The sequence below is a fragment of the Triturus cristatus genome, chromosome 1_1 (genome assembly GCF_964204655.1).
Source record: "Triturus cristatus chromosome 1_1, aTriCri1.1, whole genome shotgun sequence".
Taxonomy (NCBI): domain Eukaryota; kingdom Metazoa; phylum Chordata; class Amphibia; order Caudata; family Salamandridae; genus Triturus; species Triturus cristatus.
Window position 1 is genome coordinate 50065708 of NC_140579.1, and position 27297 is coordinate 50093004.

The following is a 27297-nucleotide window of genomic DNA, read 5'->3' on the forward strand; positions in this document are numbered from 1 at the left end:
TGCCGTCGAGGTGCGGCCCTTCGGGGTTCCCCCTCTTAGCCCATGGCGTCCCTGCCTCGCTGCAAAGCCCCGCGGGGTTCCCTGCGGTGTCGCAGGAGGTCGGCGGGACTCAGGGCTTGCCCCCCAGTCTCCCTCGATCCTCTGGGCAGGCGGCTGTCTTCCTGGAGGTCGAGCCGATGCCTCTCCGGCGTCAACGGCTTTCCTCCCCGGCACGGGCAGCGCCGCGGGTGGAGGCCGGGATTCGGGATGTTCCCTGGGCCCCTCTCGGCCCTCGGTGCAGCCGGCTGCCTCGTTGGGGTCCTAGCCGATGCCTTGCCAGTCGAGGACTCATTGGTGTCTGTGGTGGACTCCCCGGCGCCGTCCCGACGTCGGATCGTCGACTCTTCTCCGGATGTCCCTCCCTCTCCGGAGGGTTGTCATCTTCTTGTCTCCTCTTCGTCGGAGACTGGACGCCGCGTCGTGGCCTTTTCTCCGGCGGATTCCAGGGCGGGTTCTACGCCGTCTCCACGTCCACAACCCCCAGACCCGCTCTTCCGTTCTCTGCAGTTGTCTGCCCCGCAGGCTTCTCCGCCCTGTCCAGAGACCCCTTAGGTCTCCCACTCGTCTTTGGGTTTCCCATCCCTCAGGGGCTGGTCTTTTCTCCCTCCAGCGGGGCACGGGTACGGGCGTCTCAGTTTGCAGCCTTCGCCCACGGAGGAGTTGCTTTCCCCCCACGACGCCCTACGGAGGTGAGTGTGGCCTTTGTCCGGGCCATTTCCACGCCCACTGGCGTTCTGCAGATGGGAAAACCGGTTGCTCCACTCCCTTTGGACCACTTGTTAGAGGTTCTCCACCAGGGCTCTGGTGGAGGGGAGCCGCTTCTCCCATTTGAACCGTCGCTCCATAACTCTTTTCTGGGGGTGCCCTGCCACGGGGGATCCGGTGCCTCAACCGCTCCTTCACCGCCACCGTCCTGCTCCGCACGATCGACATTATTTTTTCCCACCTCTCGGCCCAGGGCCCTGTCCTGCGGGCTGCTTTTCCTTCCTTGCCTTCAGTGCTACTTCTGCCGTCACGGGAGACTCGGTGGCTGGACTCCTGGGGGCGTAACATTTTCGCCTCCACTAGCGCTGCTTTGCATGCACTCAACACTCTTTTTGTGTTGGCCAGGGCTACTTCCGATCTGTGGGATTCCGCAGAGTCCCTTCTGTCTCGAGCCTCCCAAGAGGGTGCCCGCGCGGATCTGCGGCACCATGTGCGGGATGGTCAGGAGTTAGCTACTTTAATTCTCAGTTCGGCCTTGAACGTCTCTGATTCCTTCGGCCGTGCTATGGCGAGTTCGCCATGCTTGGCTGCGGGATGGTGTCTTCCCAGAGAATATTCGGGAGCATCTTGTGGATTTACCCTTTGATGGAACACTGTTATTTCACACCCACGCGGACTGAGCTATTCCGAGACTCCTTGCAGGGCTCCGTCCTCCTCCTCCTCCTCGTCCGCGGATGACGTCAGGGAGGGGTCGCGTGGTACCGCCCCCCGGCACGCAGAGGTGCTGTGGCAAAGATTTTCCGGATCCAGTCTCACGCCTGGGGATAATTTTACGTTAAGGAATCTGCGGCTAGAATCGTCTCTACCAGATACATTGTTACCGAATGTAGGTAACTTGTACGTCTTGTAACAAGCGGTGTCACTCCTGTTCCCCTTCGTAAAAACGGGTATGATATCTGAATGCCACCATGACTCTGGAAGGTAATAACTAATAGTGGCTTCAAGGTAGATTGTAAGGAGAGGGGCCCAGAGATCCACAAAAGACTTAAACAGGTCACCAGGGATCCCATTAGCCCTGTAGGCCTTATCCACTGGAAGTGACATAATTGCATCTCTGATCTCCTCCCACTTCATCATCAATTTGGCACCCTGAACTGGGTGGACAAGATGAGTTATCCCCATGATATGGAGCAGAGAAATGGACATCCCAGACCTGAACAGGAATCACGCCGGCCAAATCTGCCACTCTTTCCTCCTTAAAGAAAAAAAAGGGAACGAGACAACCTTTCAAAAAAGGGTTCTATCTTTCGATGTACTAGCCATCAGAAGATCCTTCCACAACTCTGGTTTTAGTACCTTCTTCCTGCTATTGACTGCAGCTCTATGTGACCCTACATCCTCTTACCTTCGCCTGTCCCAAGGTTTTTTTTTCTTACTCAGCTAGGAGCGACTTTTGTAAACTAGTACAATTATTTTCAAACCAGCGGCAAACTGCTGGGGGACCGACCTGGCCGATCTTGAAAGGGCAGTGTTAATGTAAGAACCGAACTCGTCAGACACTTCTATAATAGTCCGATAGGATGCCTCTGTGTTCAAACAGGGCTTTCTGAAAAACAAGATGTAACAAACATAGGAATAAATGTCTCAAGAATCGCACCACTTCAGTCTTCACCGCTGCGAGATTGTCTTAGACTGAGTTTTAAGGTGATTTAAAGGTACAGTTTGCTCAATTTCCAAGTGAAAGCTGGCAACGAGAGGGTTGTGATCACTGATATATTCCAGTTCACTGAGAATGGGTGAAGAGAGGAAAATAAACCAGCCGTTACATGGATGTGATCAATGTGAGAACCATTTCCTGAACTCTTAAAAGTATGGGCACTATTGTCCGTGAGCAAACTCTCCAAATCCAAGAGATTCACCAAAATATATTCAGCTGACAACTCATTCATGAAATCCCCCTGGGGGGTATGCTTAAGATGGACTTCATCCTTGTGATCACCTTCCTCGAAGGCTTCCTCCCTCATATAGGTTGCAATCACTACAGGGTAGATAATTAAAATCCCCTAGTATGATCATAACAGTATGAACACTTTGTCGACCATGGCAGAAAGAATGCAAAAAATACTAAGAGGCCATCACATTCTCAGATGTCCTCCCATGTATTGCATTATAAACATTTAGATACAAAATCCTGGTGGTGTTCTTAAAAGAGAGAAAGGCTCGAAGAATATGGGAAGAGATACCCTCTATCTCCTCCATTTTATAAACTAAATCTACTTTAACAAAAGGCACAAGGCCCCCACTGGCTCTTCCAGTAGGTGAGGGGGAGGCATTGATTGAAAATGCTACATAACCATCCAAACAAATCTAACCCCTCGTGTCCCAGATCTCCTGAAAGGCTACAATATCAAATGGGGCAAGGGAAGTGGTCCATTTAGGTTCTTCAAACTTATCCCACAAACACGCTATGTTCCACGACATAGCCTGAAGTGCCCGGATAGTGGGTGTACCCTTAAGAAATACTTTGGAGAGGGCGCCATCCTCAGTCAGTCTTGGTCCTTCAGACCTGTCATGGGTCCATAGCGATTGGGCTGGGTAAAGTTACGAGTTACAGAGTTCGCAACATCATTTCTAACAGGAGTCCTGTAGACGTCTTTAGGAGAAACCTCTCGGTGGGAGGACCTAAAGGGCACAAGATCCCTTCTAGCTGGACCCCTGCATACGTCTCAAGGGGAGACCCCAGACAGGACAACCTCAGGGACACCGGTTTATAGAGATAACCTAGGGGACTAGTTACGATACCACTGGGAGATGCTAGGCTTGGCCAAGTTTAGTTAACATAAATCCTGCCCTGAAGTTGATGGCAAAGTTGAATACAACACAATCCCTCCCAATTAATTGAGGCGCATTAACAATCCAGCCCACCCTGCGTACCATGATTATTTCCTGAAAGAGCATAGAACTGAGTTCTTGAGGGGCTCCCCCTGCAAGCCAGTGGACGGCCTTGAGTAAACTGCCTTATTTTTGAGCTGCTGAAAATCTTCTTGAGAAGATTACGATACAGGTGGAACGTTGGCCAGTACTAAAACTTAAGGAGTACACCCTGGGGGTAAGTGTAAAGTGACATCAGAATTAATGCGAAAAAACCCTGATATTGCATTAAAATTTGTGCATGAGAGTCTAGCATAGATCCGCCCTCAGGGATTGAATAACGGTTTGTACCCAAATGAGGTCCCTTAGCGCTAATAGAGATGGTAGGCTGACTATCACTCACACTGTCTGCCCCCAGGACAGGTTCAATTATAGGAGGTAGACACTGCTTTCCTCTAAAAGATTTTTCTGGGATAGGCCTAGTCACCTTTACATTGATAAACAGGGCATTCGAAATATGTGCGGTTCTACTCAGCATAATTTCAACCTGATCTCTGAGGGTCACTAAGGAGCTTGCCAAGGAGTTCACCTTTTCTTGAAGTGTATCCAATCTGTGTCTAAAATTTTCAAGAGCCGGTGAGATATTATTTACCATGGTACTAGGTATATCCTGTGTAAATCACTATGTAGAGCGCACATTTTCAGCCACCTGCTGCCCCCTTTTTTTTGTTTCTTTACGGTTCCTGTACTTGGCGACAGAGGGGGCAGTGGTACCACCCTATTATTTTATTTCTGTCAGGCCTTTTTTTGTAACAACACTCCCACCCAGTGCCCCCTTCTCTTGCCCTACAAGCAGGGTAACCAAAACCACACAATCCGAATAGTTTGCCACAGCCCCGCCAACAGATGTTTTTTTATTATTACAGGCCAAAGTGTTTCCTAAGTCCGAGGAGGCAGTAACCTCCGCTACTGTCAGTGTCCAGGCCCTGTCTAGAGTGTGTCAATTGTTCTTCCACAGACGAAATTTCATCAGCCAAGGCTCCTACCGCTTTATTCAAGAAAGATAAAATCGAATTACTGCTTCTGGGTCTTTTATCAAGAGTTTTTAGCCTCCGCTTTCTGTTTCCCCAGGACAAATATAGAGAAGTAAAATATAGGCACTTCGATTACCAAGGGTTATTCATCCCCAACCCCTGCCCCACCCAACCTCACTCTAGACTGGTGTTCTTGCATTTGTGAAGCTAGTAAAAGTGATTAAGATGGTCAGTGTCGGACTTGGCCCTTTTTGCAGGGTCATCCCTGAACTTTTTGCCTCCCTCCTATATTTTCTCTGACCTGTTGTTGTTGGTTGTATGACTCTGGGCACTTTACCACTGCTGATCAGTGCGAACGTGCATATGCTCTATTTTGTAAATTGATGTACTGATTAGTGACTCCATGATTGGGTTATTTGATTTACTTGTCAGACCCTAGTACAGTGCACCATGTGTGCCAAGGGCTTGTAAATCAAATTCTGCTGGTGGGCTTGCAGCACTGGTTGTACCATCCACAGAAGCAGCAGAAAAAGTGATGTACGCATCGTATTTACCATCAACCTCAACTAAGTCAATTCTACCATCTTTAAGTCAATTTTGAGTACAGTAATGTGGATTTTTGTCGTTTGTGGTCTTGTGTTAAGTCTATATAAAGAATACTTATTTTTATAAAAGCTGTGAGGTGTCCATCTGTAGTGTTTTCAGTGTATTGCTGTAAGTGTTCACAAATGCTTAACACACTGCCTCTGATATAAGCCTGTCTGCTTGTGCCAAGCTACCAAGGGGGTGAGCAGGAGTTATCCAGTAGTGTAATCCCCTTTCCCTGACTTAGAAGCAAGGGTCCCTATTTGGTCAAAGGTATCTACATCTTCCAACTTGAGACCCCCAGTTCTAACAGTCAGTCAGTCATAATCACTTTATTCGGTTAATAAAAACCATAAAAGTACGCTACAGAGAATCTTGTAAAAACAGCAATAAAACATATACAAAATTCATTCAGGAGAACCATAAAATATCAAAATAAAATCATCCCCATTTTTGTAATAAAAAGAATGAGCGTTATGCAAATTTCTCTAAAAATGTATCTGATGAACAAAAAACATCTAGATAAATGATCGTTTCATTACAGTTGGTAAGGTGGTCAATAAGCATCAACGCCTCCCTGCCCCCTCTAACAGAGGTGAAGGAGTAACCATTAAACGGTATTCTCTGTAGCCAGAGCCCTTATATACAAAACAAACTCTTGCTAACTTTCCTTCAGATGCGGTTTTAAAACGCCTAGTTACAAAAACCAGTTCTGATAAGAGGCAGTACAGCAGTCAGTTTGGCGACCAGAGCACACAAAGGGATAGCTTATTTAGCTCCTCAACGCCGTATGTCAATCACAAGACAGTTGCCTGGGGCACAAGCGTCAACCTAGGGCACAAGGTCCTCCTTTGCTTGCTCGTGAACTACTTTCCAGAGTTGTCACATCAGGGTCAGCATCCGTCACCACCCATCACAAGGAAACAAGCCTGTTCTCTTATGGTGAGAACAAAACCGGCAGCAACAATTAATTGTAAAATGTAAGAGCCTTTTTGTTGCTTCGAGGCATAGATGACCAAAAATAAATTCTAGGGGTGCAGACGGGCCCAGCTGCATCCAGCGCAGCAGAACTCTGAAGCCCTTAAGTAGGGCAGATTACGAGCAGTTTAAGTCCCCGCAGGGGGATTCTGGGCGCGGTAGTCCCCAGCGGCTGCAGCATTTAACGGTTCACCCCCTGCAGCTCACAGTGATCCCACTGATTGGTGTTACTGGTCTTCACGGTGTCAGGCACTCTTGAAAAGCAGGTGGAAGTATGACCTGTACGTCACAGCACGCCACAGTGACAGCAGGAAACCCGGTAGAAACCACACTCAGCCCCCTTCCTAGTGACAATTACATCTGCCCAGAGGGTTAGTGAACTGCAGGCGCTGTCATCTCAGCCTCCATATGTGTCTTACTTCCCAGACAAGCTGGCATGTAGGCCAGTCCATCACTTTGCCGATGGATTGTGCTCTGCATCAAGATCTGCTACGCATCAGCCAAGTAGCAACCCCCAGAGGGTTTGCATGCTCATTTCATCAGAGCCAAGCCTGCAACCACTGTATTAGCATGTGGAGTTTTGGTCCTGGACATCAGTAACGTGGGCCATGCTGTACACATTCAACAAACTCTACTGCCTGGACAGGCAGGTCAGTCTGGATGGGCACTTTGCCCGTTCGGTCCTGCAGGACTTTCTGGTTTGAATCATGTTCGCAGACCCACCTCTGGAAAGGTATTGCTTGGGTATTTATTCTAAGTTAATTAATCTTCAGCTAGAAATCTCTTTCAGGTGTGCAAGTTACTTACCTTTGGTAATGCCTAATCTGGTAGAGGCTCTATCTAGCTGCAGATCCCTTACAGACCCAACCATCCACCCCACTCAGTGAACAGATTTCTAGGGTTATGGCTGTTTCTCTTTCAGGGGCCTAGTTTTCCACACTAGTGGTCAGTGTTCTTCATGGCTCCAAGCTCCTGGCGTGGAAAGTTCCAAAACAAATCCGACATCATTGCACTGGTGTGGCACCTATATAAGCACCGGGCACATCATTTCCAGCATGGATGATGCCATGCTGAACTGAATGACGCCACCTACGGGCGCACAGGGGTACAGCTCACTAGAAATTTCCGGATCCCGTCTGATGCCTGGGGAAAATTCCAAGGTAAGGAATCTGCAGCTAGATAGTCCCTACCAGATAAGGCATCACCGAAGGTAAGTAACTCGTTCTTCAGGCATGTTGTACATTAAACTGGTTTATCCTGAATTCATAACTTTTAATCCAGAGGATAATTTTGTCACACAATGCTCCCTTATAATTTATCATAACTTGTAATGAAATAGATTTTCCTCCAACATGATTGTTTCTATGGCAGACAATACCTAAATGTTCTTTTGAAATGTGCAGACTAAATACCATGCTGGGAGTTCTGTTCTGTCAGGATGGACCATAGAGTATATATAGAGGCACCATTTTTATGCAGGATCAGCCATTTTAAACTGGCAAAAAAACATATGGCGGACTTCTTTGTTGTAACTTTATATGGATACTTGAGAGTGAGCTACCACAGCAAACGGATATTTACTTGATGTGTATAGACATCTATACTAAAAGCATAGAGGTCAATCTTTTAGATTACTTTTGCCTGGATGAATACTTTTGAAATTACACTAATCGGAGAAAGTAATTTCTTTTGACACATAGTAAGTCACGAAGATGGTACACATTACCTGGAAATCAGTTGGAGCGGCATACTGCTATAGCAAGTATGAATAAAGTTTCACTTATTCATAAACAAAGAGAAATGTAATAGACCGGTCTTTTACTGTTTGATTAAATTTGCTTTTGAGTTGAGGCGACAGTGCAGCACCTACATCTTATCTGCTATTGTGACTGTGAAATAAATATTGCAATACAGTGATATTTATATGAAACATGAATATATGTCATATTTTTAAGTGATAGCACAGCACAAATAGTGTAAGAAGAGTAAGCGAATATGCAGAAATTAGAGAATATACATATAATGGCATCCTAGAATTGCATGATGCTGATAGATGTATCTTTGTTTGATTTGCTTTCATGATGTAAATCATGAGGTTCTTAAATGTACTTTTATTTATGTTTGTTAATAAAGTTTTACTGAATAAACAAATTAAATATTTTTGCCCTCAGGAAGCATTTGAATTGAATCGTGAAACAAACATTTATCCTCACAGGGAAAATTATTGTTGAGGATGCACTATTTGAACATATCTGTACCTTTCGACTTTTGAATTATGAAGATGGTGTGCATTAATTAGATTTTTCACTAACAACAAAAAATGCATAACAAAATGTGACCAAGTGGCTTTAATTTTGTAACTATATTTTGTGATTCTGAGCTTATATTTTCAAGGTAGAACGAACAGAGCAAACCGAAACATTGAGAATTATCATTGATGGAGTGCACCCAAAAAATGTTCTGTCACCACTAGTCACATATACTGGTGTATACATTGGGCCACCAAATGAGATGGTTGTTTAAGATCTCAATCATGTTGCGATTTAGAATCAAACAATAACTACCGTACTGAAAGCACATCCTTATGAGTAAATAAAGAATTCTGACATGTCTGAATGTGACCAAAGAATGCTATTGAATTTCCTTTTGATGGGCTTTCAGTCCTGTTTGTTGACAAACGGCAACAGATACTCAGTTGCCTTGTGTAGTCAGTCATTTTATAATCTCCTTCAGAAGATATAAGAGTAAGTTCTTGCAGGAAGGTAGGATCCTTCTGCATGGTTACCCCCGCTTTTTGCCTGGTGCTAAGCTGTTTTTGACTAGTCTGACTGGGATCCTGATAATCAGGACCAAAGTCTATCTGCTTTCTCCCTTAAATTGGTATGTTCAGTACTTGGGTACATCCCAGATTGGATACTGGGGTACCCCTATCAGTCCCTAGTATATGTTACTAAGTTATTCAGGGCATAGGTACCCTAGAGGTCCCCCATGGACTGAAGCATGCATTATGCCACCCATGGGAGGCCATTCAAAATGGAACTACAGGCCTGTGTAAACTGGTGCTAGCACCACTTACTAAAGATATAGGTTTCCTATATCTGGGGTCAGTGCATTTAAAACCTATAAGTCACTCCTATAGCAGGCCTTATCAATCCTAAAGGCAGGTTGCTTGGTTCTAAGTGTGAGTGTGCCCCTGCATGAGCAGAACACCCCTGCAGCCAACGGAGCCCATTCTCCTGGGTTGTAAGTGAAGCAACCATACACTAAATAGAGGGGCACCGCATAATTACGTGATGACCATCTCGAAACTGGCTGCAACGAATCCTATCATGTTTGGTATCAAACATGTTGGAATCAAACCCCCACACCGTAAATGACTCCCGCTCTGGCGCGAAACTGGACAAAGGACATGGGAGCAACCTTTCCCCTGTCCAGACCCTCCCCTGGGAGGGTCCCTGAATCGTCCCAGCCCTTTCCTGAGGGTACTTAAGGGCTTACCTATGGTTGGGTCCCTAGATTTGTCGTGGGATAAGATTCAGATCAGAAACCACTACATTATGGGTACTCTGGACTTCGTTTGTGCTCGACTTCGTCGCACTTCCAGTCTGCTGCATCGCCTTTTCACCATACAGGAACCTTCCAAGTCCTGTGTGCATCAAAGACACATGGAGGAATCTCCCTTGGAGTGCAGGAGTCACTCCCCTGCATTCTCAGGCACCGCAACTGAGTCGACCCGTCTGCTGATCCTGAGCTCCTCCGGACTCTGTAAGGTTCTGCAACACAGGTGGTGGTTTTCCATAACTCTCGAGGCCTGCCCTCTCACCAAGTTTGAGGCCAGTATTCCTCGTGGGGGTTACAATAACTGAACATCTGTGGACTGTCAACTTGCAGTTGCAAAGGCTTGTTGGCTTCCGTCCAAGAAGAGCTTCAGGCTCCAAGTAGCCCCAACCTCGATCACCTCAAGTGACAGAATCCTCAGCCACACCGCATCGTGTGCATCGTGCCCTGCATCTTTTGGTGAGCTGCTTGAGGTCCTCTCACGACTCCAGGGCCTCTGGCATGTGGGTCCATTTGAGGGTCACCGTTGTTTTTGGGCTCCCCTGATTGCTTGGACCTGCCCTGACTCCCCTGCTTTTGGTGAGTCCCCTAGACCTTCCTGGTTCCAACATTGCACCTTTTTTGATTTCTGCATGGGTTGCATTTGCCAAGGCTTGTTGGTACTCCCGCTGGACACCCACCCCTCAGCAATCGACATCTGACGTGGGACAGCCCGTGCTCGGCTCCTGGTCTTCCTTAGTATCGCCTGGTCCTCACGGATGCAGAGTCAAGGTCATCGTCAACCATCCTGCCACACCAGAAATCGGAGGGCATTCGTCTTCCAAGTCACCTGGTCACTTCTGAGTGACAGACTCTGTCCCCTCTGCTTGCAGGTACCTCTCATCTAGAATCCACCTTTGGATTCCCCCAGACACTTTCTCCTTCTTCTGCAGCGACACTTTCCTGAAGTCCTCCATTGGGTTCGACTGCGGTTTCCGACACCATTTTACTCCTATTCACCCGGCTTCCGTGTTGTAGGTAACATGGGTACTAGGATATCCATGGGTGGGGTGGCTCTTCAACCTTCTGTCTTCCACTGGATTTCTTCAGGGTCCCCTGGGAAGGGTCCTTAATCTTTAAAAATCCAACCACAACTTACACGTAGAGTTGTACGGAGCACGCGCTCGTGTTCCCACACTGCACACGTTCTGCGTGAGGTTCCTATCTACTCACCTTGGGTGGTTCCTTGGGTCCCCATTGATTCTACGTCCTCTCGACACTGTCTTGACCCGAGTGGTGGTTCTTATACCACTTTCTTAGTATATGGTTTAGACCCTCCCTGGGGTTTACTGTGTATTCTGTGCTATTTACGGTGTTTCTTTGCAAAGTATTGTGTGCATTGTGATTATCTCCGGGTAGGAGATATCTAAATGTGTTAGAGAGTATATTATAATAAATACATATTTTTATAAATACCTTGTGTGGTTGTATTTCACTTAATCTATACTATAAGATTGCATTCTGGTAAAACAAGCTGCTTTACACTCCTTCTGGACTAAGCCTTAAATCACGATACAGGTTGTCTGGACTGGTGCAAGGCGCCCACTTACAATAGTGGACATCATATACCAGGCCATCGTCTAAGTACTCAACATATTTGCTATGTGAGAGTACTGAAGAACGTGTTTTAGGTATTATTTACAGGTCTTTAAAATGTCTTTAAAGTTATATGAAAAACTCACATTTTTTTAATTCTGCTCTTGCTGTTTAATGATCTTCATTCTCATTCCTGTTTCTTTTGTCACAACACTACAGAGCCGAGACAGAGTGGGGAGATGGGATAAGGGGCTTGTCTCTCAGTGCGGCCCGCTTTGCTTTACTGCGGCTTGAGGAAGGACCACCACACACCAAGAACTGGAGGTGAGAGACCGAATTCCTTGCAGAACTCTTTCATCGTGGCAACCCTGCCATTGCAATCTATCAGATGTGGATTGTGACATAAACATCATTTACTATACATTCAAGCAGAGAGGGTGACTCTAACCTGAAGAATGTTACTGACACCTCATTAGATGGTTGATTAGGCAAAAACATATCGATCTACGCTAGTGGGTAGAATTAACCCCCACTTTTCTTGTATCCTACCACTGCAGGACACAATAAATTCAGCTAGTCAATCTAGGAGGTAGCTGCAGCATACACACCTGATTCCTGTCTGCACATTACCTTCACATGTATACTGATCATAGTGTCATAGCAAACAATTTGTTTAAATAGTGCACCCTCCTAAGCTTCCCAATGACTTGGTGGATAGTAGCTTGCTCATTGATTCCTCAAGCGGGTGCTAGGAGGGGCCTGAGGATGAAGCATGCCATCTATTAGGTGAATGAGGGCCTATGTTGTGAAACAAGGTGGGACCTTTAACAGTCGTATTCCTCCCTACTGTTGTTCAGCAGTCAGTTCTATTTTTTTCCATTCTTCTAATTACATACAATTAGTTCATTTTTGGCAGACTTATTAGTGAGTTTTAATATTGTCATCTCTGGCCTACCCACAAGTAATACTCACAGGCTGTGAGATGGTAGGCGTGCGGAGCATGGGCGCGACAGCGACAACCATTGAAGATGAGAGTGCCAGTACTCAAAAGCATGTCATCGGTTGTTTTACCAAGCCCAGTCTATAGAAGGCCGTGACCCCAGACCATGCCCCAAAGGCCTATTCGCAGAGTTAAGATCCAAAGACCTGTTGCCAAAGTCGTGTTTCTGTTTTTTATTGCACAAGTCCAAATAGAAGTCCAAGGCCTCAAACTCAGGAGCAGTTTGAATCATCCCACCCTAAGAGCAGTTTGCCTGGTGCTTGTTAATGCTGGAAACTGCTGTCTCTCTTTCCTTGCATGTCTGCAATGCTGCTCTCCCACAGTCACTATGCCAGCCATTGCATGCTTGACTTTGGATCCGTTTCTGGATTTATACACACTTAAGTGGAGCAGAAACTATTCTTGTTTCTGAATTTGTATACACTTCGATGAAACAGGAACAATTCTTTGGGTTTAATTCCCCTGGATTAGAACGGTTCAATAAATCATCCTGTTGCCCAAAACAGTAAACAAATACATCTGACAGAACACCCCGCTACAAGTGGTAGATACAGTGACAAATCAAGCAGCCAGCTCTTTCTCCTCCACCCATTCACAAGGGCTTAGTTTAAATACTTCTTAGAAGCCCTCCTCAGGTGCTACGAATGTACAGGTCTCCTACCATCAAAGCTGCATAGTCTTTATTTCCCCTAAAGCCGCTTACTGCTTTCTCCCTTTGTAACTCTTTTCCTATGTTTTTCTTACTACTTTGTTCTCTCTGTTGTGTCTTCATCTCTCTTTTCCTGGGTCAGAGTCTAAAGATGAACATTAAGTCCTGGTCCCCAAAATTGAGTGTCAGTGCCCACCACCTACAGCCACCGGTACAAATTAAGCACAGCCAGTCACCCCACGCAACAGCTTTTCTGTGCACTGTATCTTGTCTTAGTGTAGGCAGTTCCAGGCTGCACTGCTGGCTGTGTGTCATTCCAGAGGTGAATGAGCTGTTGCTCCTGCCATTGTTGTGCTCTGCCCCTACCCTAGTTTCTCCAAGGCGAAAGTGACCAAGGAGGACTTTTTTTCCACCTTACTTGCACCTTGGGTAAGCCATGTACTTCAGGCATGTTTCAGAAAGATAAACTCCCAGCAGACTTGGTCCCTACCCTTTGGTCCATTGTCCATCAAGCGCCCTGGTGCGCGCTGCTGACAAGGGACCCAAAAGCAAAGGGACCCAAAAGCACAAGCAGTAGCTGCAGGACTCATTCTACTTTCTATCCAGTCAGGCATACAGCATTGAAGCTCAAACTGAGAACCATCCACACATGTTCCACCCATTTTCTTTATTTTCTAATGTGCCCCTGCAAAGTGGGGTTTATGTTTGAGAAAGTCAGTACGCCCCTACACTGGGTAGCTTTTTATTTCAACTGCTAACTAACTGATACTTGCTGAGCTATTAAACTTCAATGAATAAACAACTAAAACTGAATGTATTCTTTACTATCTAGGTGTTTACTGGGTCTGCGGTTCTACCCTAACAACCAAGCTTTGAAAGTAAGCTTTAACTGTGAAGCCTTAATACCTCCTGAGCATCAGAGTTTTAAGAGACATGTGCTGTCACACATACATTGACTATGATGAAATAAAGCAGAATAAAATGTGTACATGAGCAAAACTTAGCTTAAAATCACTGCCTTAAATAAACATAGCTAATTGTTTGTTGAAATAAAGTGGCGAGGAGAGCAAAAAAAACTAAATTACACCATGTTTTTTACTTAGATTATCTCTAACTCATACTAGCATCACTAGCTAGTACATAAAGATGGCCCTAAAGTAGCAGACGGAAACCTTTAACATTAAAATTTAAAGCGAAATACATACATGGGCTCCTACGTAAGATGGGTGAACATATTTTTGAGCAACATACTGACCAACTAAAAACAAGTCCATAAATAAATGTTTACATTAAAATAAAATATGAGAAGCATAAGACGAAAACGCATACCCAAACTCTTACAGGAAAAGACAAATGTGATAAAATATGATAATTGTGTGCAGTTATGTCTTAATCGAATTAGTATTTATATGCTGGATAGCACTATTAGTTAGAAATGAAGACAACCTCTATTTCAACCAAAAACCAGTATGTATGATAAAATTCTATGTGAGGAAAAAACTGAATACGGGAAAAATTCAAAAAATAATTGAATTAAAAGTATTACAGAAGCTGTAGTGGCGAGTAAACATGGTGGATTGGGGTCAGCTAGTTGTACAGCCACAAAAGGAAAGTTTGCATCATATGAAATTCAACCTTTGACAGATTCTTATTCTGAGAACATCCATTTCACATGTTAAGATCATCCCCATGAATGCATATTGAAGCAATGAAATATAATATTCTTTTCAGAAATTGTTCTGGCTCTTGGGGCAATTGTATGTCCCTCCTTTACTTCTGTTTGCAGTGGTCAGCCTGCATTGCTACAGTAAAAATAGGATATCTTGAAAGAGACCTCACGTTTAATTGCAATGGTTTGACCTAGAGGCACTATTACAATTTATAATTAAAAAAAATGAGGATCCACTGCAGGTATCAAAAGAATCATTCACAAAGGTAGGCCTTCAACTTATGTGCAGAGAATATTCAATAAAGTTAAATGCACTTTGTATATGTATATATGTGAGTTTAGAGCGCATCAACCTAACTATAGTTGTGGTGTAGGTCGGTGAGCATTCATTAGCAGGGGTCCCGTTGAGGAGTGGGCAGGCATAGAAGACCGGATGGGCAGTTCTTCAGATAATTTGGTGATCAAGAACTTGTTGCTAAGGAATGCTTGAAAGAGCAGGATCTTCAGCTGGTTTCTGCTGCAGAGGATGGGTTGGTCCTGGAATACTTAACTAGGATGTCATTTTGTACCCCTGAGGTGTGGTGAATGGCATGGCATACTCCTTTTTACTGCATTTGCTGATATTTAATCATCGACTGATGCTGGTGCTGCATGTTTTGTGGTGTTCTCTAGATGTCTTTATTTTGGATGCCAGGAAGGTGGTGTTCCATCATTGACTATTATGATGCAGAAGGCCTCGAAGACGTGGGCGGGTGATAGGAGCCCATGGAAAACCCGGAGTGTATGTGCTCACAATTATATCATCACTTGTGACCGCTTTTAGGTCAATTGCAAGACTATAGAATCTGTTTGAGTAGCTTTATTTGTGGTGCTTGCTTTAGATCTAAAGATCCTTCCTATTGCTGTGAACCTTTCAATGTAAACCGGGTGATTTGCGGAGTGTATTTATCCTCACAAACATATAAAAATGTCCCTGATATGTTTATTGCATCCAGGAGCTATCTGAATCAGTTCTCTGTTTACCCATCCCTGCTTTACCCCTGCAGGCCGCAGCTCCTGGTGATGCTGAAGCTGGATGAGGACCTCCACGTGAAGCACCCTCGTCTGCTGACTTTTGCCTCTCAGCTCAAGGCAGGAAAAGGGCTCACTATTGTCGCCTCTGTTCTTGTAGGCAACTTCCTGGAGAACTATGGAGAATTCCTGGCAGCAGAGCAGGTCAGTTGTCATAGGGACCCCATGTCTCTTATGACGTTTCTTTGCAGCGGGGTGCGATATCCTAAAGAAGCAACTACATTATTGATACTTAGTTATTTTAAATGTCATTGGGTATGACATCTTGTTTGCCACCAACTTTCTCTCGGAATCTTCAATGATGGTGGTCAATAACGATAGAAAGAGGCAACGATTGAGATCATACTAGTGAATTGCTACTATAATTGGATAAGATATGCAGAGCTTGGCTCCTCGTCAATGGGGAAGTTGTGTTGAGAGGGGCACACATTTTCCTCATCTGTTAGCTTCCAACAACAGAACCAGCATTCTGAGTTTAAGGGCAGACTTATTGGAAAAGAGCATGGTGTAACTTGAAGGGTTGGAACAGCAAGTTCATTAAAAGGAATGTAGCCTAATAGAAGGAGGAAGAAGGGATCTTTGAGAAGCAATCATGAGGCAATGTGGTTTTTCAGTGATATTATACGCCGACGACACCCAGGTGGTGGTATCAATCTCAAATAACATCAATGACACACCCGATCAATTCAATATCTGTATGTCACAGATAAACACTTGGATGCAGAAAAACTGCCTTAAATTGAACGGTGAAAAAACCGAGGTACTACTATTAGGGGCAAACACCTCTTTCTGGTCCCCAAGATGGTGGGCAGTTAATATGGGTGAATGCCCTACTCCAGTCCCAAATGTTAGAAACCTGGGGGTAATATTCGATGAAAAACTGACATTGGAATGTCAGATCAACAAACTTGCCTCAACTTTTTGTGGCATCCTGAAAATGATCAGGAAAATCAGCCCGTTCATCCCTAAAGATGCATTGAAGACATTGGTCACAGCATTGGCCCTTTCGAGACTGGATTACGGCAACGCGCTATATGTGGGGTTACAGTCTCAACTCCTACTGAAGCTTCAGCGAATGCAGAATGCAGCAGCAAGATTAATTTTAGATATACCCAAATGCGAACCAGTTTCCCATCGGTTGAGAGACCTCCATTGGCTTCCAGTGGAAAAGAGAATTAAATTCAAGTCACAATGCCTAGCATATAAGGCCCTACAGGGCAGAGGACCTTTGTATATAAGAACACATCTCCAAAGATATATACCAACCGGAAATCTAAGGTCAGGTCATTCGCAATTACTGTCAATCCCCAGGTACAAGCAGGCCTGTTGGGGAGGCAGAAGTTTCCTGTTAGGAACAGCGAAAACCTGGAACAGCCTACCGATTCAGATAAAAAACAGCACATCACTCATGTTATTTAGAAAGCTATTGAAAACTTGGCATATTTGCCAACTGAAACGCCAAATTCCTAGGACCACCAAATAGTTCAGTACTCCTACCTACTCTAGCGCCAAGACGCCCTCGGGCATACATTGCGCTTTATAAGTCTATAAATCAAATCAAATGAAGCAAAAGAAATTACTATAGGGGAAGAGAAGTGAGCATGTAAAATGTGTGTTGAACAACATGTGATGGAGCTGCATTTAGGGGAAAGTTTTTAGTGTGCGACAAGATCAGTTTGGAGGATTTCTTTGTTACATCCAGGAGGTAAGTGCATCTACCACAGTATAGCGTTTTATTCCTCCATCTATCTATGTGAGTGGAAAATTACTCCCTCACCTCTAGTTAATGGCTTAATATGGGGCATTGTTTCTCCCTACTAGTACATTCCCACACTACTTCACTGATGCTTAATACCTTTACTAAGTTCCCCTGTGGGGGTGTTGTTCTTAATATAAATACCTTATATTTCTTCTGCATTGGATCTTTCATAAATTGACGTGCTTGAACCATTCCCCATCATAAGGCTCTGAATCGCCAGTAATTTTAAAGAGAAGCAAACAATGCTAAAACAGCCTTCAGCCTGAACAACAGTGTTTTCAGTAGCATATGCACATCATTTGAACCCACCTGAAATTCGGCCAATGAGTTGGAAGTGTTGAGGTTTCATTCTCTCACTAGGGGCCACCATAGCTCGGATTTCTTCTGTCATTCAACCTGTCATCAGACTGTGAGATGTCATCTGATCAAGACTTTTAGCTGCAGAATCCTTACCTTAAAATTATCCCCAGGCGTCAGTCTGGATCTGGGAAAGTTTCATGAGCAGTACCCCTGTCTGCTGGGAGTGGCATCGATCGGCTCCGTCTGGCTTTATTGGCAATGTCCACACCTGTAGTGATGTGTGGTGCCTATACAGGCGCCACCCCAGGCTGCAGACATCAGCTCTTTTCTTTCCCTTCCAGTCATCGGAGTTACGAATAGATCTACCCGCTATTCACTTTTTGACTAGCTTATTTTCCACCTTTGCCAAACTCTTTTGAGAGAATCTTCTCCTGGTGTGACAGGGATGTCATCTCGAAAGTCCGACTTCAAGTCCTGCAGCACCTGTCACCTATCATGCTGGTGATGGACCTCCACCTTGCTCGTCTCAGGTTCCTCAAACTCAACCATGATGTGAAGATCTGCTTTGACTGTTGTGCAATGAATCCGAAGGCCCAGAGGGAGCAGTCCTTCAAGCTCCTGATGGTTCAGCGTGCAATGCCCAAAAGTCTGGATCCCAGTCGAGAGGAAGGTCTCTGGATTGGTTGCAGAACCCAAGATCTTCATTGCATTCGAAGTCCTCAGATCACTCTGGTAAGTCCTACCTCAAGAAGAAGCGCAAGAAGTCGAAGAGGTCTTCGACTTCATCTCGTCCGTCTGCAGGCGAGACGAAGGAGAGTCGACATTCGAGGTTTAGCTCTGCGATTGAGCCAGCGCCTGGGCTGGCTTCGCCCCTCCTCGAGTTTTCAGGAGCTGTATGACCCCCTGCTCAAATTAAGTAGTTTTATGGGGTCATGCACCTCATATTTGAGTGGCCCACCACCGCTAGCGTGCCTTCGGGGCCCGCAGGTGGAGGAGGGACCCCTGCTTGATCAATGCTGGCGGTTCCATCCCAGCACCATTCGAACCCCTAGGATCCATGTATGGATCTAGAATGACGCCGGTTGTACCACCTCGACCTTCCCCAGTGCCAATGCCGATACTCACCAACGGCACTGTCCCCATTCTGATCCCCGACACCGACACAGAGCCAGAGGAACGTCATCCAATGCAGACTCTGGTGCTGACTGGAGCCATGCCTTCCAGGTCGGAGCTGGAGCTCTATTCCTATGGCCTGGCACTCAGGAAGGATTGGGGGGGAAGTCTCTGGACTCTGAAGAATGCCAGCCTTTTGACCCAAACATGGACTGGTGTGCGGACTTGGTGGAAGTTAATGGTCTTTCTACTTCTTCGGATACTGCCATGCTTTCTCACCCTACCGTGGTTACAGAGGAGGGAGCGTCCTTTCCAATGGTGGTAAGAAGAGTAGCCGAGGTCCTGGACCTTAGCTGTCCCTCTGTGGTAGCCAAGACTAACATCTTGCGAGATGTTCTTCAGCTGGGAGTGACCCCCATTTAATTAAGCCCTTACAGACACCTTGCCTGTGACATGGTCCAAGCCCAGCTCCGAGCCTCTTGTGAACAGGACAATTGCCTGCCGTGACTGCCCTGCCCCTGGGATGCCAATTTCTTCACACAACACCCTACCTTGGAGAGGTTGGTGGTCCAAACTTCTACCTCCCATGTAATTCTTTGTGCATTCCCTACCACCCCAATAGATAGGGAATCCAAGAGGCTGGACAGCACAGCAGCCTCATTCTCAACCACATACAGGATTATTATTTAATAGGCCAGTGCCACCACCCCCTCCTCCCTGAATGCCAACACCTCCTCTGCAACCAGTAAAACTGCTCTTCTTGCCCCTGCCTTTTCCCATGGGGCCAGATCAATTTCTAGGCCCCATTCTACCAGAACCTAGCGGAACATAATACATCTGCCCCCACATCTTACTCTTATTGCATGCAAGATATGTTTTGGGCGAAGATGGACATGACAATGAGTGGGTGGTCTACATCCTTTCTAAGGACGGTGACAAATCACCTACACAACTTGATTTACCTCAACATAACATCACCCACTTTCACAACCTGCTAGAAAGAGCAGCAAACAAGTTTGATCTTCCCTTGGGCTCTGTGGAGCAGCAATGTTTTCTATATGATTTCAAAGAAACTCTGAAAACAAGATCCATTCCGATACTGGAATACGACTGGTCGAAGTGTGTCAAACCAATGCATACATCAGCACTGTGCAGAGAATTATACACATTGAAAATAAGTACTGGGCACGACTTTCTTTGTCATTGTGTTTAACTGCCCACCTAAAACCTGACTTGGTCATTGAGGCGGAGGACCAGTGTAGATCAAAAATCTGTCACTCAGCTTCAGCACCTCTAGACAGGGATGGCAGGCACATGAACAACAAAAGTTGCAGGGTCAGCTCTATGTTTGCGACATCCATAAAATCTGCAAATGACTTGGCCATCGTCGGATGAAATGATCCCCAGATATGGCACAATCTTACACCCTCAATCTTTCACCCTCAACCACATCCTGTAGGAGGGGGGAGAAGAGGCTAATGCCATTATCAAGGAGGATGTAAATATATTGGCCATCATTATCGACACAGCAATGGATGTTTCCAGTTTAGACTTTCGGCAGCTCACAGGAGCAGTATTCTTGGGCTGGCGGGACAGGAACACAGCATGCTTCCTCGGAGTTGCCCTGCCTCTGCTACTATTCATGGCTCAAGGAGATCTCAAACCTACAGACTTGGCTTCCCCTAACACAGAATCTAAGGAAGATCTGGCTACTCTATAGTCACAGATCAGAGCCAATGCTATGGCAAAATATCAGTGAAGAAAAAGGGAGTTTTCCGACTATGCTCCCAGGACAACCAGAAGAGAGCTTGATTTTCATCGCTGGAGTTTATCCAAAAAACACTTGCCCTTCCACCCAGAAAGGAACAAACATTGTCTGCACCAGTTGGAGCTTTAACAAGAGTTGGTCCTGGCTCTCCTGATAGGAGAAATAAAAAACGTTCCAAAGTTCCAGAGAAATCACAGATTCTGCTCCAGATTATTTCTGGTCAAAAACAATTCAAGCCAGTGGAGGTCAATACTGGACCTGTGAACTTTGAACATGTTTCTGAAAAAACAATCCAAATAGTAACCGTCAAAGAACTCCTGATGCTTCAGGAATGGAACTACCTGACATCCATGCATTTTGAAGATGCATATTTTTCACGTCCTTCTACATTCAAATCATAGGCTGAACCTGAGGTTTTCAGCGGAGTAGCAGAACTGTCAACATAGGGAGCTTCCATTTGGTCTGTAGTCTGCACCTCAGATCTTACTAAATGTGCGGTGTTGATAGCTGCCTTCTTTCAAAGGCAAGGTCACCAAGTATACCTGTACTTGGGCAACTGGCTTGTCATGGCTCCACCAAAGGAAGAGGCTTGTGCCTCCACAGCCACCTATGCGAACCTGTTCCAAGAACTAGACTGACCCAGAATACAGAGAAACCCTCCATCTATCACGTGAAAAGATTACAATTCTTACGGGTAATTTTGGACCCACAACTGGGGAAGGTTTTCCTCTTGTAAGAAATAGTTACAACACTTTAGATTATGGCAAAGGCATTTTGCTCCAAGCAAATAGGGCCTGTGAGGATATACAAGTACCTTTTATGACTATTGATAAGGATCTGTATCTCCAGTGATAGCAGGATACTAGATCATGGAGCGACAAAGTGAAAGTCAAAAGACGGCTCAACCGACCCCTGTTGTGGTGAAGACTTCAATCAAATCTCAAATAAGATCAACCTTCAAGACCAGAATAATGATGACAACAGATGCTTCACCAGATGGATTGGGGTCACACATGCAGCTGTCCAATAGAGGCCTCTAGTTAGTGGTGGAGAAAGAACCCCACATTTACATTCTGGAATTATGGACCTTCAGACTAGTTTGCAGTCGTTCCTTCCAAGGTTAACAAAACAAGCAGTGTTGATATGGATGGCCAAGACAACCTCCATGTACTGCATTGCAAAGGAAGAAGGCCCTGTTCACTGCCAGAAAAGGCACAGCTATTGTGGGAATAGGCCATCATCATTGAGGTAAGCTATAAGGAAGAATGTTTTCCGGAATACCAAAACAACCAGGCAGATGGTCCTCCGCTATGCCGTTTCATATTTCCAGAAATGAGAATTCACCCAGACTAAGTAGAATACATCTGGGAAATAGGTTCAGCTAACCATAGATCTGTTCTCAATCATGGAAAACAAGAAGCACTAGTACTACGGCAGCAGGCTCCATCTGCAGTGGCCTGAGGACAACGCCATTTCGAAGACATGGTCAAAAACGTGTTTGCTTACGATTTTCCTCCATTTAACCTTATTCCCTGGGTACTGAGGAAGGTAAAAGTCGATCACTGTTACCTGATTCCAGTTGTCTCAGCAAGGTCTAGTCTGTTTTGGAACTACGACCTGCTGAGGCTGTCCTCATACCTGCCAATCGAGTTGAAAAATCTCCCCAGGCTTCCCTCCATACACAACAGACAGATTCTTCAGTGCAACTCGAAGCCACTGAGATTGACTACATGTTTCCTGACCACTTGAAGTATGTCCATATGACTAACCCTTTAAGCATATGAGACACCTTAGCGAGGGCACCTACATCATCTACAGCTAAGGCCTACAATGCGAAGTGGAAAAGACTTAGCGAGTGGTGCAAAATGAAGGGCCTTGTCCCGCTTTCCATGCGGCCCTATCAGGTGCTATCGTACTTGCTAGGGCTAGCCAAGAGCTTCTCAATTATTCATCCTTCACTTGGCATCCATCACAAGATTCCGTAGGATGGAAAAACTCCTCATCTAATTTCTAACAGAGAATTTTAAAGCAGTTAATGAAAGGTCACTTTAGTGCCTTTCTACAGTCAGACGTCCTCCAGTTCCTTGGAGGCCAACACCTGTTGTGAGCCAACTCCTGCTGTCTCTTTTGAACCCAAATATAGAATGCACCTGAAATTCCTCTCGTAGAAGGCTGCCCTACTTTCTCTCACCACAGTAAGTAGAGTAGGAGAATCAACAGTCTTTCACCCTTTCTTTGCTTCACCAAAGACAAGGTGATTTTACAGAGCAACCCAAAATTCATACCAAAGCTCCTAACAAATGCTCACTTGAATCAATCTGTCATCCTGAGATCTTTATTCTCTCATCAGTCTACTTCTGCTGAGAGATCCTTCCACTTGCTGGATCTTCGTAGGTGCATCAGGTTCGGCATAAATAAAACCAAGGACTTGCTTTCTTCAGATGAATTATTTGTCTCATTCTTCTGTCCAGGAAAAGGCATTGTAATTTGGCTGTCCATCGTCATCACCTTCTCTCACAACAATAGAAAGCATCCACTCCTGGGTGGAGTGAGGTCACACTCTACCAAAACAATGGCAAAACAGCTGCAAGCTGCAGTGTATGCTGGGAGTGTCTTTACAGAACATTTACTGTGCAGCCACATGGAAAAGCAGGCAAGCCTTTAGCAGGCATTACTACCTACAAATGAATGAAGCAACCAACTCAGCAGTGGAACAGGCAGTTCTACTTAACCTACATGAATAAGGTAAGGCAGCTTCCCTCTTTATTGAAATGTTATGTACTGCTGGCTATCCGGATTCAAGCATATGAATATATGAAAGATCCAATGCTCAAGGAAAAAAATGAGTTACTTACCTGTAACTCCCGTTTTCCATCGTTGATATCTTTCATATGTTTAAATGCAACCTTTCCTCCTCCTTAGAATAAGGCTCACTATTATGATGTGTACTCTTCACATAATCTGAACCATGATGGGCTCTTGAGGGAGTAAGAGAGCTCAGCAGTTTCAGCTCATTGGCTGTTTTAAATAAGGTGGACGCTCTACTAAACAAACAGTATATTGAGGCCTATGGCCATTTTAACACTGTTTGATGCTATTTAAATTTACTAGCGATGTCCAGGCTAACAACGAGGAATGATTTCAGCAATGCAGGAAAACTGGAGTTACAAGTAAGTAGCTAATTCCTTCCAAGCTTTCCTAACATGTTTATCCCATATGATTTGTTTCAGACAATCAAGTATGTTATGGAGAAGGAAAAAACGAAGGGTTTCGTCCAGCTGGTGGTTGCACAGAAGTTGCGAGACGGCCTCTCACATCTCATCCAGTCCTGCGGTCTGGGCGGTATGAAGCACAATACAGTGCTCATGGGCTGGCCCAATGCATGGAGACAAAACGAGGATACCAGAGCCTACAAAACCTTTATCAGTAGGTATTCCTCTATATTGACATTGGTGTGTAGAACACTGAATGACTTTTGCCCTATATCACTCCTTTTGTGAGCTCTCCTGCTGGTACACCCAATCAAGAATTCTGGTCCCACCTAGCCGTCAGATTCTGGAACACTTTCTACCAAAATTAAAAAAATCAAAATAAATGGTTCTTTCGCATGAATTTAAACGCATAACCATGTAATGCAGCCTGTCCAAGACTGGGTTTAGCTAATTCTGGTGTTTTCTTCTTTTATAATGAGGTCTAATTGAAAACATTAATACATAACATTGGAGAGTAACTACAACCTCGCTGCCCTTTGAGCCCTGAAAAAAATTCTGAAATGAAGGCAAAAACAGACAGGCTGAACTCTGGCCAACAATTAAGGCAATGCTCCCTTAAGGAGTTTCCCAGTTACATCATGCCTTATATTTTGACTGAAAAAGTCTTTTTTTCCAAGTTTTTGCCCTCACTCAACGTCTTCCTTAGGCCATAGATTTTTTTGATTAACAATCTGTAGATCTTTCCATCTTTTTCCACATTTTCTCCACAGAGTTTGGCATTCATTCCATCTCTGTTTGTCAAGTGCACCAAATGATCCTCTCGCACTTTGTGTGATTAAGCCTCTCCAATTCCCACACTCTGCAGGAATGTGTTTCTACCAAAAATGACAAAAAAAACTTTGAAGGATCATGAGGGTATCCGCCCTAAAGACAGACTGGAGGACCACCTGATAAAGGAAGTGCGGGAGGCATGATTGAATGTGCTCCATCAGTTGGTTCAGAGCTCGCAGTCCCTAAGAACCCCCTCAGAGAGAGATCCAGGGAGAGGAGGAGACACAAGAAGCATTGCTGCTACAGGTATAGACCTTGCATCCAATCAATGTTGAGGACACCATTGAGGACAACTTCCAAGAAGCTATTGTTGAAGATGGGCATGCTTCCTACATGCTTGCCCTTAGAAAAAGGACATTTTTTAGACATTGAAGAAGACCCACCATTTGGCGTCACCGATATCTTTTGCTGTTGAGGCATTTGGCTTTCAGATATTCGACTGAGAACATAAACATTGAAGCACAAGAGTTTGACTTCAAGAAGATTACCATCAACTTCTCCTTGTCTAGTAGTTTCTCCAGCCCATCCAAGTAACCCCGATCATTGTCATACGTAATGATGATCCAGTGCAATCACCAGTTTTGCCTCTACCTCCACAGGTGTTGTGGTGCCCACAAACATCGTCCCTCCTACACCTTAGATCACACCTGGCCCACACCTAAAGCTTTGTCACCTCAGACTGGTCCTATCAGTTTACCACATACCACAAGATCAACCACCTCGGAAGAAGAGAAGACCACCATTCCCTTCACCGTCACAATATTTGGATACTGCAACCTATTCCGATACCTACACTCATATCCCTGCTCCAGGCTTGTTGTCTATTGTATCACTGATAGACAATATTAACACCTTCCAGGATCTACTGTTACTCTAAATAGCAAACCTGGATATGCCATTCAAAGTACCACAAAGTATTGCCTGTGTTGTAGTTGAGACTTCCCAGCAGAAAGCTCAGCCCAGATCCTTACTGCCACTACTCCCAGGCTTCAAAGAGCTTGCTGACCTAACGTTCCTTTCACCAACGGCCATAAAGACAGCAGCACCTCAACTTTTAAAGACATTTAAGGCAGGCAATGCGACCCACCTTAGCCTTACCAATCTTAATCCTGATTCTATGGTTGTTTTCAGCGGTGAGGAAACCGCACGTATTGGCTTCGGAAAGCACAATGCAGCCTCAGAGAGAGCGAATGCCAGGACACCTTACAGCATAAAATCTGCAGGACTGCTGCAACATCTCTATAACTGGGCACCCATTCAGTCTAGGAAGGCGTTGTGACCAGTGTGAAACGATAAGCATGTTTGCAGATGACCTGCCTTGAGATGGACGTTAAGGCTACATGGAGGTAATTAGCCACGGTTGTATGCGGTTTAACAAGGTAATAGGTTTCTCCCTTGATGCAGTGAATGTGGCTGCATTCGAGTACTATCGGGGGTTACCACTATGAAGAACATCTGGGTTGAGGCTAACTTCCTTAAAACATGATGCACAAATGAAGATATTGAATGTACTTTACAAGCTTGCTTCTCGTCTGGCCTCAAACAGATGAGGCGATATAGAGGATGCTGTGCGAGGCAGAAACACTGAAAGCGGTGGTGCTGTGGAAGAAAAATTAAAATTCTTCGAAGCCCAGTACAAGTATAAGGAAAGGAGTTACCATCTGTACCTGGCTGAGAAGGTTAAACCCCCTTTTTGGAATTCGCAACATCAATAGTAAGCCTCAGCAGTGACAAAGGTACCAACCATGCTGGTCTTATCAGAGTACAAGGATGCATCCAATAGTCATGGATTGTTGTAGATGTAATGTTACTTGTTGTGTTATATATCTGGATGCAATGACAGAAGCAGCAAAATACCAGTCGGGTGCGACACTATGCTGAGCACAGATTTTTAGCTTGTGTTTTAAGCCACGCCCTTCATTACATCAGACACCCCGCTTTGAGACCACCATTTTTTTTATCCCACTTAAAGTCCTGGAAACCATGATGGGTGGGGGGTCTGTTGCAGGGACACAGGTCCAAGAAGCAAGGAAGTGGGCTATATTTTTCGGACGATTAAGCTAGAAAGGAAATTGTTAACAATCCTTGAACAACCTGCTCCCAGTCTGCAGTGAGCTGACGGGACACAGTAGCTCAAACACGTCAGCATTGTATCCAGAATTTTGCAGGATTTATATTTTATAAAATAATCTACCCACCTATTCTTATGCCCTACCTTTCTTTACTTCAGACATAGCACCAATTGATTCATCCTCCGGTACTTTTTTGTTAGGTATTTGTGTCACGCAATTAAGTCATAATAATGCTATCGACCCCACAGGCATGAAAGGCAGGCCAGGCACTGCAATGATTCCAACCTATGACAAGCAGGCTGCACACAATTCTTTCCAGCGCCTGCCCAGAGCGTGTTTCGTTCAGTGTATCTGAATCCATATCCATCGCCCCCGCCCACCCTTTTGCCCTTCCCTCTGCCCTCTCCATTAATCCACCCACCCATGTTTTGAGGCTGTAGCGACTAATATTGCAGTTACTGACCTTATGATTGGCGTCTTCAGTGGAATGAGAGTAAAATAAATGTGT

General features: G+C 45.0%; 1 protein-coding gene across 3 annotated transcripts in view; it reads left to right on the top strand.

Moving 5' to 3' along the window:
• Positions 1-27297, top strand: part of LOC146869338 (solute carrier family 12 member 6-like) — an 836907-nt gene that overhangs the window by 527922 nt on the left and 281688 nt on the right. For all 3 annotated transcript variants that reach the window (XM_085651026.1, XM_085651041.1, XM_085650987.1), the window contains 3 exons: positions 11565-11669; positions 15710-15878; positions 23905-24100. In XM_085651026.1, coding sequence (XP_085507152.1) covers positions 11565-11669; positions 15710-15878; positions 23905-24100 — 470 coding nt within the window. The remainder of the gene's footprint in view (positions 1-11564; positions 11670-15709; positions 15879-23904; positions 24101-27297) is intronic.